Source organism: Lactuca saligna, chromosome 2, assembly GCF_052625555.1.
Source record: "Lactuca saligna cultivar CGN05327 chromosome 2, ASM5262555v1, whole genome shotgun sequence".
In the NCBI taxonomy this organism is placed as follows: Eukaryota; Viridiplantae; Streptophyta; class Magnoliopsida; order Asterales; family Asteraceae; genus Lactuca; species Lactuca saligna.
In genome coordinates, this window is record NC_136418.1 from 151,723,233 (window position 1) to 151,734,276 (window position 11,044).

Consider the following 11,044-nt stretch of genomic DNA (forward strand, 5'->3'; position numbering starts at 1 on the left):
ATCTTATGGTATCCCGACCGAAGATCAATCTTGGAAAACCAAGACGCACCCTGCAGCTGATCGAACAAATCATCGATCCTCAGTAACAGATAACGATTCTTCACCGTCATTTTGTTCAGATCTCGAAAATCAATACATATCTTGTGTGACCCATCCTTCTTTTTCAAGAACAGAATCGCTGCACTCAAGGTGTCGTCGTCTGCAATCTCAACTTGAAGAGGGGAATCCAAAGTCCCCGGTGCATCCTGAAATTTCTTGCTAAGTGTAAGAGATACGAATGATCGGGTAGCCCCCGAAGAACAAAACGTGGACATACATACCATTGACCAAAAAGGTCCTTATACATAAGCACTGTAACACCCAATTTCGAATAAAGTCCTAAATCGAGACTGTCGCCCGAAGAGTGGTCATCATAAGGATTAGGGCCTTTATAAAGGTAAGATTTAGTCCCATTTGGATGTGGGTAATGTAGGTATCTAACCCAATAGCTCGGTTTGCACTTTAGGGTCAAGGGTAAAACAGGAATGTAGTGTTTCAGACTTCTTTTATGAATTTTGGATTTTAGTTCACTTGGGTTTCAGGTTAAATAAAGTTTATAGAAGTGTGGGGATTCTCGTTACCTTTCTGTGGATATAAGGATCGTCAGAATCAGATTTATAACGAAGAAGTTATGGCCTTCGGAAGTTTCATAGTTTTCAGACTTAGCCAAGTACACGGGGCGTACACAAAGTGTACGCGGGGCGTACTAGGCGTACTGACCAGGATGGCCGTGAATGTTCTTTGGAGTACGCTGGGCATACCAAATGTACGCTAGGCGTACACCAATAAGATGAGAACCTTATTTTAGGGTCTTGGACCCTATTTAAACACCTTATCTCATAACCTAACCCTAATATTTTCAGCCTCTACCCCTCTAAACACTATAAATCATTCTTAATCATCCATGGTGACATTTTGGAGGTCATGGAGTCCATTTTTGGAGTATTTGGTCCATTTCCAAGAAGGTGAAGTTGATGCAAGGATGGGGGGTCAAGGAGAAGCTTATGGATCTGGCTTTTGTGACTCATTTTCAGCTTAATGAAGGTATAAAGCTTTGAACTTGATCATTCATCTCTTAGATCTACCACTTATGGGTTTTGGTCCCTTTTTGGTCCCAAGGATGAAGCTTTATGGTTCAAATCCGATTCTTAGGCTTAGGGTTGCCACCATTGGTGCTATTTGAGTCCCTAAGGCAGAAAGTTGTCATCTTGGAAGTCTAAATGTGTTCATGCAAGATTTATAGCCATTTTCATGGAATTATATTGTTATACTTTGAGTATTGAGTTCCTTCGGTCCCTTTCATGTTCAACCCTTTTCAGTGGGATCTAAGGTCCCAAACTTCAGATCCAGTCTCCCCTAATGCATATACCACGTAAAGTTGCAAACTTTACGTGCATGCAAGGTCCTCCAAGGTCATAACATCAAAATTATGCTTCCTACAAGGTTTTAGTGCATGGAAAGGGCCTAAGCTGGATAGAGTGAGAAACTTTATGGCATTGGGGACCTAGTGAGGGGACCTAGTGAAATCCCCAATGTAGTGACTTAATACCTCACGATGGTGGCCAATACAATGTAGATGTCGGATCTACTGCTTCTCTCCTTGCTCCTTCTTTTTCAAGCTCTAAAATCCTTCACAAACACACCAAAATTACTCACAAAAGCTCTTTCTCTCACTCAAGAGGGTGCAAGGTCTAACTAGGGTTTTCTGTGGCTAACAAGGTGGTAAGGGAGGCCACAAGAGGCGGATTAAATTCTTTAAATAGGGTGCAAACCCTAAAAATTAGGGTTTTCCTTTACAACGCCTACTCAACGAGTTAGGGTCTTCCGACTCGTCGAGTAAGATTGAAAACCCGTGTCCTCATAGTAACTTCTACTCGCCGAGTCCATGCATAAAACCCTAAAAATTTTATAATTTAAATAATACATGGAACAGGTGTTACAGTTAGTGCTCCGATGGTGCTCCATCCGGAGAGAGAGAGAGAGAGAGAGAGAGAGAGAGAGAGAGAGAGAGAGAGTTGATAAAAAGGGGCGGCTCCGGCGGTGGTGGTGTTCCGACAAGATATTTTCGGTAGCCACAGTAGGAGAGAGGGGGAGAGAGAGAGAGAGAGAGAGAAGATGGTTTTGGTATATTAAAAGAGAAAGGGGTGGGTGTTATAGGTTTTTAGGGGTTTTATTTTCTTTTTTGTTTTTGTTTATGATAAAAATATTTAAGTAAATAAAAAAATTAAAATTCATAAAGGCAAAATATTTTTTTTTAAGGACATTTAAATTTTCGAATGACCAATTTTGGGTTTGACCATGCAACAAAACAAAAATGAACTCAAACTGTACTTTTTGTTAAATCATAAGGATCAATTTTCAATTTACTCTTAATTAGAATGATTTATCACAATTTGCAAAAGGCTATGTGTCCATTTGACATGAATATCTATACGGTTATTCACAAAATATCAAATATGGAAGTCACATATAAGAAGACAATCTATAATACTATCATTAACACCTACCAATTATATTCTATCTCTATTTACATTTGCACACAAGTGCCCCATACAAGAATCATGAATCCAAATTACTATAGAAATATGGTTTTTTCTTATGATCCCGAAAACCCAAACAATCCTCCACGATATCCATACTCTAATCCATACCCAAATACATACCCTAATCCAAATCTAGAAATAGAATCAACATCAAAATAAACTTCATACCCAAATCCATACCCTCATCCACACCCAAATATATACCCTAATCCCAATCTAGAAACGGAGCCAACACCAAAAGAAACTCCTAGCAACAAACGATCAAAAACTAAAAAAAACCTACAGGAACCAAAAAAATATATATTGTTGGCAAAAGTCTGGCTACATATATCAATGGACAACATTACTGGAAGCTAACAACTTGATAATGAGTTATGGCAATAGATTACTACGTACTATAAAAGTAACAACACATTCAAAATTATAAGAAGGTCAACCTCAAAACGCAATAGCTTTACATGAATCCACTTGCAATTGCATTTAATCAAATGTGTATATATAGTGTTGAAAAGTAAGGGTGAGCAAAACCAAAAAACTGATAAAACTAAAACCGTTAGCTTTGGGTTCAGACTTCAAAAACCAAAAAAAATGGTTTCAACTAATAGTTGAGTTGTTTGTTTATATAGTTCCACCTACACACACACACACACACACAAAAAAAAAAAAAAAAAAAAAAAAAAAAAAAAAATCTAGGAGCAAATGTGAGAAAACCTAAAGAAACCCAAATTTATTACCGTCATCATGTTTCACTACAGCAGATAATGATTGCTATGTTTTTGCCTTTTTATGGTTATCATAATTAAACAAATTAGTTATGCTTTGTAAGTGTTTACCAAATCTGATTACTCATGGAACCAACTAACATATATACGACAGGAATAATACATCTTAGGAGAAAAGGAAAGACAATGTTATGACATGGGAATAAATGTATTTCAAATTAGGTAAAAAAAAAAAAGAATGTAAATGTGCCACCTCTTCAAGACATGAAACTAATTATTAGACCTTCAAATAATATGAAAATTAAAAACCAGAATCCATTTATCCAAATATTAAAAACTGGCTATTACCAATAATCAGCTCCACAACACAGTCGAAACAAACCCTAAAGCAAAAAAAATTACAAACTTATTAAACCTTTCTATGAGAATTGTTCTTTACATATGATCTATGTGAGAAGTGAGAATTGAAGTCCCCAGTACACAGAAATGATTAGGATGATGGCTACTAACAGGTACTGTTTCGGTTTGAGCTGCCTTGCATCTATGTTTCTTGCAATATATGGCTCTGATTCAGACATTGTGGGGCCCGATACACTCTCCTCATGTTCCTTTTCTGTCTGAAAAGTGGAATACACCATGAATAAGTAATCGACAGTTTTTTTTTACTTAATAAGCTTAACAAACGACTTAAAAGAAAAGGTACCTTGATATTGGTTGATAGGGATTCTTTGTTTTCTGTAGTGTTAACTTTATCACCATGGCTAACTTTTACAGTAGGATCTCCTTCGGTTTTCTTTACACGTTTTTTTACCAAGATTTTGTTCTCTTGCTTCAACGAAGATATCTGCATACACACATACATAACACCATTAAGACAAAACCATGGGTTAGGTTTAAGTTTTTCAATAGCATGAAAAAGTCTGTAATATTAGAAACCTGCTTTTGAAGGCGTTCTCTTTCAAGTGCCATTTGCATAACAAGATCTGTTATCAACTTTGTACGAAGACTTATGTCTTTAGCAGTTGCCTTCTTGGATTCCTCCATTTGATGCAAAGACTCCTCTAAGCTTTTAATCCTACTTTTAGCAAAACTAAGTTCCTTTTTCAAGTCTGTGTTTGTCTCAGATAAGAAGATACACTTGTCCTCCACACTATCAGTCTCATTTTGACTTTCCAAAACCTTTTTCTTCAGGTCTTCAATTACATTACCCATGTCTTTAATGGTTGAATGCAGCATGATTTTTTCCTCTTGACTAGCTTCATAACATGCCTCCACATGCTGTAACTTATTGTTAATATCATTTACTTCTTTCTCAAGTGAAACAACTCTCTCATTAGCATCCTTGAGTTCTTCACATGTTTCTGTTAACAACCGAGACTTTGTTTCAGCATTCACAGCCTTTTTTTCTGCTTCAATAACTTTTTCTCTCAATTCTATAATTGTAATTTCCATGGATGCTTTCTCATTAACCTGCTGAAGCTCGCTTTCTTTAGTTTGTTCTTTGAGTTTGACCAAACCATTTCTTAATTCAGCTTCTCGATGAAATGAACCTTTGAGATTGAACTGTAACATCTTGATTTCATTTAATAACTCTTTAGATTTTTCCATAAGGAGGTCAGATTTGTAATTTGCCTCATAGAACTTCTCTAAGGTCGTTTCAGCTTCCTCATAAGCATAAACAACTTCTTGTTCTGACAACTGCAGTCTTTTTGTCAGAGATTCTTTTATTTCATTTAACTCGCTCACCCTCTTCTCCAAATCCATTTCTCTTTCCCAAGATTTCTCAAGCATCCTTAAAATATGCCTCTGATGCTCCACATTTTGCAGTTTCATTTTCTCCTGAAGTTCTAGAAGATCGGTGTCTTCTAAGGACTCTGTATTTTCATTCTCTCCACCAAATCTTAACAAGTTCCTCTGAAAGTTGGCAGATCGTATTTTTATTTCTAAAATCTGCTCCAGTGATTGCTCCAATGTTCTTCCAGAACCATTCAACATGTCTTCCATCCTCATCAGAGGTTCTTCTTCTCCAAAGGGTTTGCGTGAAGACAGAAACTCCATTACTTTAGCTTTCTCTGTCTGAAGATCAGATATGTGTTTCTCTAGTACTCTTACCTCTGAATCCAAAAGCCCAGATAAAAGATCAATTTCTAGTGCATTGACAACCAAAATGGGGTCCATTTCAGAAAGAAGGGCCTCAAAGGCATTTTCTTTAGTTTCCACACGCATCGACAGTAAGTTTAAGTTGGCCAGCTTATCACAAATATATGCTATTTCCACTTCAAATCTTTTTATAATCTCTACAGGGCTTTCAGAGTCTTGAACACTATCATCGCCAGAAGAAGTCATTAAAGATATGCTGCTTTTATTGAACTCTGATGATTCATCATCATAGTTGCTGATGGCATCCATTTTAAGCTTCCAGATGTAACCTCAATCCAGAACCTGAGAAAGAAGAAAGTAAAGGACAGGAAATGTAATACTTCTTACCACAAATATATAAAAAATAATGAGCTTAGATTTTGCATACAGTACAACCATTACATCGGTCAATAAGGGTGGTACCTGTACTACACAACTAATAGCATAATACAACCATTATCTTATGTCTATTTGACCATATGACCTAATCTCCTAAACAGAGCAGAATTTAAGCATTTAAGGTTTTTATTGACTCCAGGTATAAGGTATCCACCATTTCCTTACATTGATATGACTAATAGATGTTTATTCTAGACTATGCTTCACAACTCTTTGCTTCATCTAGATAATTCCACACAACTTTACCAGTAATAAGGAACAAAGTGCCATGACTATTCTGCATCCAGTTTCATAATTGCACATAATTAATCCATCTACCAAAAAGTATGAGCTACATCTGGTATTTATAGGTCATACAAAAGCTGGTTTTCAACTTCTAAATATGTGATCAATAATATAGCTAATCACATTGAACTACATACTAAATAGTGCATATTTATGGTGTTAACTATTCAAGAAAACCCTAATTTTTTCATCTCAAAGGTGCGAGGTTTGCTAAACTGATATTCAGGTGCAGCTCTTTTTTACGAATGGGGAGACTTGAGCAACTAAAAACCTAAAACAGACTAAATGCAACCATAAACGAAACACAAACCGATCATGCTCATGCAAAATTAGAAAACATGGGATTCTTGACCACTTCTACATTCAGGTAATGATACGTTCTCGACCCCAAACGGAAAACCTAAGATCGAGAAAAAAAATTTGATATGAATTCAAGTAATTTCTCAGATGTGAGTATATGAGATAAAAACACGATGTCAACTAAACAAACAGAAGCCGGCTCAAAAAGTTCATCCATAACTCTAAGGAAGTTCTGAACAATAAAAATGCATCGTGAATTTGGTACAATCAGATAGAACACATCAAATTAGAAAGAAGATGAAAAATGAAAATCTGTAATTCGAGAAATTAAATCCAAACTCTACATACCTAATCCAGAAATTTATACGGTTAAGGAAGCAGGAGAACGCTTTTGCTTTATGATTTGCAGTTCCGATTCGCTCCTCTGTTCATTCACTGTTTAGTGATCCCGTTTGCCTTATTGAAGAAACCCACCCGTTCCCCACTTTCTACGATAATTACAGAAATTGCCTTGGGGTTTTGGAAAACTACGAAACATCCCCTGAAACCGAATATTCTTATGATGAAGGCCCATTTCATTTGGTACTTGAGTTACTTTGCTCTCGTAATGGTGTTAACTTTCAAATCTCAAAAGCTCAATATACATAAAAGAAACTATGTCTGATCAAGTTTTCATTTTAATCACTATATATTATTTCGATCAATGAAAGACACCTTTTATGTGGCATTGTGCAAATGAATTCAAAAATCAGTCCTTTTATGCTCTTTTGCTAATAGTATGAGGGTTGGAATGTTACCTTTACAACTAATAGGTTCCTTTACTTTACTCAAAAAAGCCAAAAGGATGCAAAGTAGAAATTTATTATGCCAAAACAACCGCTTTACAACGGTTCGCCAACACGTTCAAAACATGTTCATATCAATTAACAATTATATCACCTCATTTGGTTTTAAAGTTTTGACCAAATGTAACATCAAATTGTGTTTGTCAAGTGTTTATATAAGTTGCAATTATCTGATTATATGAGGTCGCATAATCAATTTCATTCTGACCATTACAAAATTGATTCTTTTTTTATATATTATTATAGTAAATTGAAAATAAATTGTCATATTTTACATGTAAATTATTCAGCTTTGTATCTTCAATCACCAAATACATACTTGTATACTACATTTTATTTCGTCTCATTTGTTTAACTATGATTATTCAATATCATATACCCAATTTCAAAGCTTACATCCACACACCCCTTAATCACATTTGCTATTATAAAACTTTCGGTTTATTTTTTTAGCCTTTTTTTTTCTCAACATACAACATCATTACATCAACCTTTATTTCAATTTCACAAACACAAAGATATTACAAGTTCTTGCTTCAAAAAGCTCCAAAAGGCAAAATTTAGCCTTTCGCGTCTCCCAAATTTATGAACAAAAGACTCTAAATCCCAGAAAAACTTCAACAGGGTTCTGATAATAACTATCATAATCATGAAATTTTGCCTATGTTTCAAGAAAATGCAAAGACTTTATACACACACACAGAGAGAGCTTGAAAGTATATCTTTCAATGAAATCTTGGGAGTGTATAATAATCTTCCGTCACTCCCACCTGCATCATCACCACCATCGGATCCACATCCTCAAAACTATCTCTCCTGGATTTACTAAGTTTTAGCTTAATCTTAGCCTCTTTCAGTTTTTTCTCAAGCAAAACCACCTTCTCAAATGAAGCTTTCACCTCATTGCTACATTTGGATTCAGCCTTTTCAGCCCTTTGTTCAGCCTTCATAACTCGTTCTTTCATATCTTTAACCACAGCAGTTTCTTGATTTTGAAAGCCTGAATCTTTCTTCATCTTACTCATCAGTTCTTTAGTGATTGCCATTAGGATCTCAGATGTGTGATCAGCACTATACAACTTTTCCAATGTGAGTAGAGTTTCTTCTTCAGCTAAAAGAACTTCTTGTTCTGTAGCTTGCAACCTCATTGTCAAAGCTTCTTCAATTTGAGCCAACTCAGATGCCCTTTTCTCAGATTCCAGTTCTCTTTCCAAAGATTTTTCAAGCATTCTCAAGATATGTCTTTGATGTTCCACAGTCTGGACATTCATTTTGTCTTTCAGTTCAGGAAGATCATTGTTGTTTATCTCCACTGAATCAGCATCCTTTTCTGCACCTGAAAAGTGAAAACCCATTAAAGAAATCAGAATCCCAAGTAGTAACATTTAATTTCAAGAAAAACAAGGATTGATATTAGTACTAATGTAACTTACGGGGTCCTCCTCCTGCAAATCTTGACACAGTTTTCTCAAACATGCCAGCTCGTGTCTTTAATTCTGAGAGCTGATCCAATGCTTGTTGCAATGATTTTTCTGAATCATTCAACATATCTTCTGTTTCCATGGATGATTCTCCTAACATTTTGCTTGAAGAGACAAAATCCTGCATGTTAGTTTTTTCCATCTGAAAATCAGATATGTGGTTCTCTAATACAGTCACTTCAGAATTCAGGAACCCATATAAGAAGTCAAATTCCAGTGCTTTGACTTCCATGTCACTTTGGCTTTGATTTGTATCAGATACAAACGCTTCAAAGTCGCTTTTTAGAGTTTCCATATGCATCAAGAGTAAGTTTAGGTTGGCAAGTTTCTCACAGACACATGCCATATCAAGCTCGAATCTTGTTACAACCTCTCCAACACTTTCTAACTCCTGAAATGTATCTGCAATTGATGAACTCCTTCTGGATATGGTTTTAAAGAATTCGGATTCTGGCCTACAAGAGTAGACCGATCCAGCAGCAGAAGATGGCTCATAACCAAAGTGCATATCCATCTTGAGATGTAAGAGATCAGATCAACACACACCTGACAGAAGGGAAAAAGGAAGAGTGTATTTTATTACTTCTAGAGCCATGTGTAGATTGTACAAGCAATGCCATTGTTAGAGGGATGAGCACGTATATAATGCAATTGTTATGTTATGTATGAAGTCGTTTGGGGGAATGGACAAACTTGTGCAACTAAAAACTTAAAACAGACTAATTGAAACCATAAACGAATCACAAAGGGATCATGCACATGCAAAATTGGAAAAAATGGGTTTCTTGACCACTTCTACATTCACGTAATGATACTTTCTCAACCCCAAAATTAGCCTAAAAATGGAAAACCTAAGATCGAGAAAAAAAAGTTGTGGTGCGAATTCAAGTAATTCCTCTGATGTGAGAATATGAAATAAACAAACACGATATCAACTGTACAAATAGAAGCAGACTCAAAAATTTCATTCGTAACTATGTGAAGGTTCTGAACGATAAAACTACACCGTGAATTTGGTACAATCAGATAGAACACATAAAATTAGGACGGAAACGAAAACGAAAATCTGCCATCCGTGGATTTAAATCCAAAATCTACATTACCTAATCCAGGAAAATATTCGATTAAGGAAGCAGGAGAACGCTTTTGCTTTATGATTTGCAGTTCTGATCCCGTTTCTGTATTGATTCTTTCGTGTTCTAGAAAATGAAATTTCGTCGTAAATTAGGAAACATCAGATAGAACACATCAATTTAGGAAGAAGATAAATATCTGACCAACGGAAACATGCAATCGTGAATTTGAATCCAGAATCAACGTACCCAAATCAGATATGTAATGGATTATGGAAGGAGAGATTGGTTTTTTGGGATCACAGATTTCATTTCACGCCTTTGGCATTGGTAGGCATAGATGCGGATCTGTTTCCTTTTCAACGTTTCCCTCCTTTTTCAACATTTACAGTAACGACCCTTAGGTTTTCCAAAAGTTAAATAAAGTATCTAATTATGGACAATTATACAACGAAAGTCAATATCATTTACTAATTAATTCATTTATGTTAACACAAATTAAGACTCTAAACAACGCATGGCTTCATCAAAGTCGTATGATCTATAGCACGGTCATGACGTTTTGAAGGCTTAACTTAAAGTGTATAACCTAAAAAATAGTTCAACATGTGTCACGTCAAAACGTGACTCCATCGTCCCGAAAACACTTATAGATTTGTTGTTAGGCGTGCACACGCCACAAATTGTCTAAGTTTGTCAACTAATTATATAACTATCCGGCCTATAAAACATCTAAAAAATGACGGTTTGGAATGGTCTTCCTAGAAAAGTCGTGGTGTGGCGTTACGCCTAACAGCGATATCATAAGTGTTTTCAGACCGGAAAAGTCACGCCTCAACATCATGGCACACATTGGCATCACTGCTACGTGTGGTTAGATCCCTACTTGCAATGTGTTAAACTCTTATTTCTAAAAATTTTAAGATAAATTTTCATCGTTCTTTTGGATGGTTATCTAAATAGATCGTATGCACCGTCAACTACTAGGTCCTTGGTTTTTCGAGGTTATGGAGAGGGGGGTTTTCTTTGGCGAAGAACTAAATGCCATTTCGGACAACTATGTATCTCACTTTTGGTCATCACTATTTGAAACATTCGGTCAAGATTAGAACTTTGGCCCCCTCTGTAGGGAGGTTACCATTTCCTTCTTTAACCGTTGGGCCATTCGGATGATGGTTGGTCTTCAACCCAATATAATGAAGTCATTAAATTTAATTT

General features: G+C 35.9%; 2 protein-coding genes across 4 annotated transcripts; both read right to left on the minus strand.

The window, feature by feature from the left end:
- Positions 1–3,622: 3,622 nt before the first annotated feature.
- Positions 3,623–6,878, minus strand: LOC145032113 (uncharacterized). The gene is made up of 4 exons (XM_078980801.1): positions 6,776–6,878; positions 4,241–5,746; positions 4,008–4,148; positions 3,623–3,921 (listed from the first exon to the last, which is right to left on the minus strand). Exons 2-4 carry the CDS (start codon positions 5,711–5,713, stop codon positions 3,751–3,753), a joined length of 1,785 nt encoding a protein of 594 aa, XP_078836927.1. The 5' UTR covers positions 5,714–5,746; positions 6,776–6,878; the 3' UTR covers positions 3,623–3,750.
- Positions 6,879–7,685: 807 nt separating this feature from the next.
- Positions 7,686–10,175, minus strand: LOC145032114 (WPP domain-interacting tail-anchored protein 1-like). Of its 3 annotated transcripts, none has more exons than XM_078980802.1 (4): positions 10,076–10,175; positions 9,857–9,952; positions 8,706–9,299; positions 7,686–8,608 (listed from the first exon to the last, which is right to left on the minus strand). In XM_078980802.1, the coding sequence occupies exons 3-4, from the start codon at positions 9,265–9,267 to the stop codon at positions 7,998–8,000; spliced, it is 1,173 nt and encodes a 390-aa protein (XP_078836928.1). In that variant the 5' UTR covers positions 9,268–9,299; positions 9,857–9,952; positions 10,076–10,175; the 3' UTR covers positions 7,686–7,997. The 3 variants fall into 3 exon arrangements, with proteins under 3 accessions (XP_078836928.1, XP_078836929.1, XP_078836930.1); XM_078980803.1 differs by having other exon boundaries at positions 10,031–10,140; XM_078980804.1 differs by lacking the exon at positions 9,857–9,952 and having other exon boundaries at positions 10,076–10,142.
- Between the last annotated feature and the right edge of the window lie 869 nt (positions 10,176–11,044).

Coding starts and splice junctions, on each gene's coding strand:
- LOC145032113 (XM_078980801.1), bottom strand. CDS start 5,713: ATGGATGCCATCAGCAACTATGATGATGAATCATCAGAGTTCAATAAA. Junction 4,149..4,240: donor GAGAACGCCTTCAAAAGCAG/GTTTCTAATATT, acceptor GTGTGTATGCAG/ATATCTTCGTTGAAGCAAGA. Junction 3,922..4,007: donor CCCTATCAACCAATATCAAG/GTACCTTTTCTT, acceptor TCCACTTTTCAG/ACAGAAAAGGAACATGAGGA.
- LOC145032114 (XM_078980802.1), bottom strand. CDS start 9,267: ATGGATATGCACTTTGGTTATGAGCCATCTTCTGCTGCTGGATCGGTC. Junction 8,609..8,705: donor ATTTGCAGGAGGAGGACCCC/GTAAGTTACATT, acceptor TTCACTTTTCAG/GTGCAGAAAAGGATGCTGAT.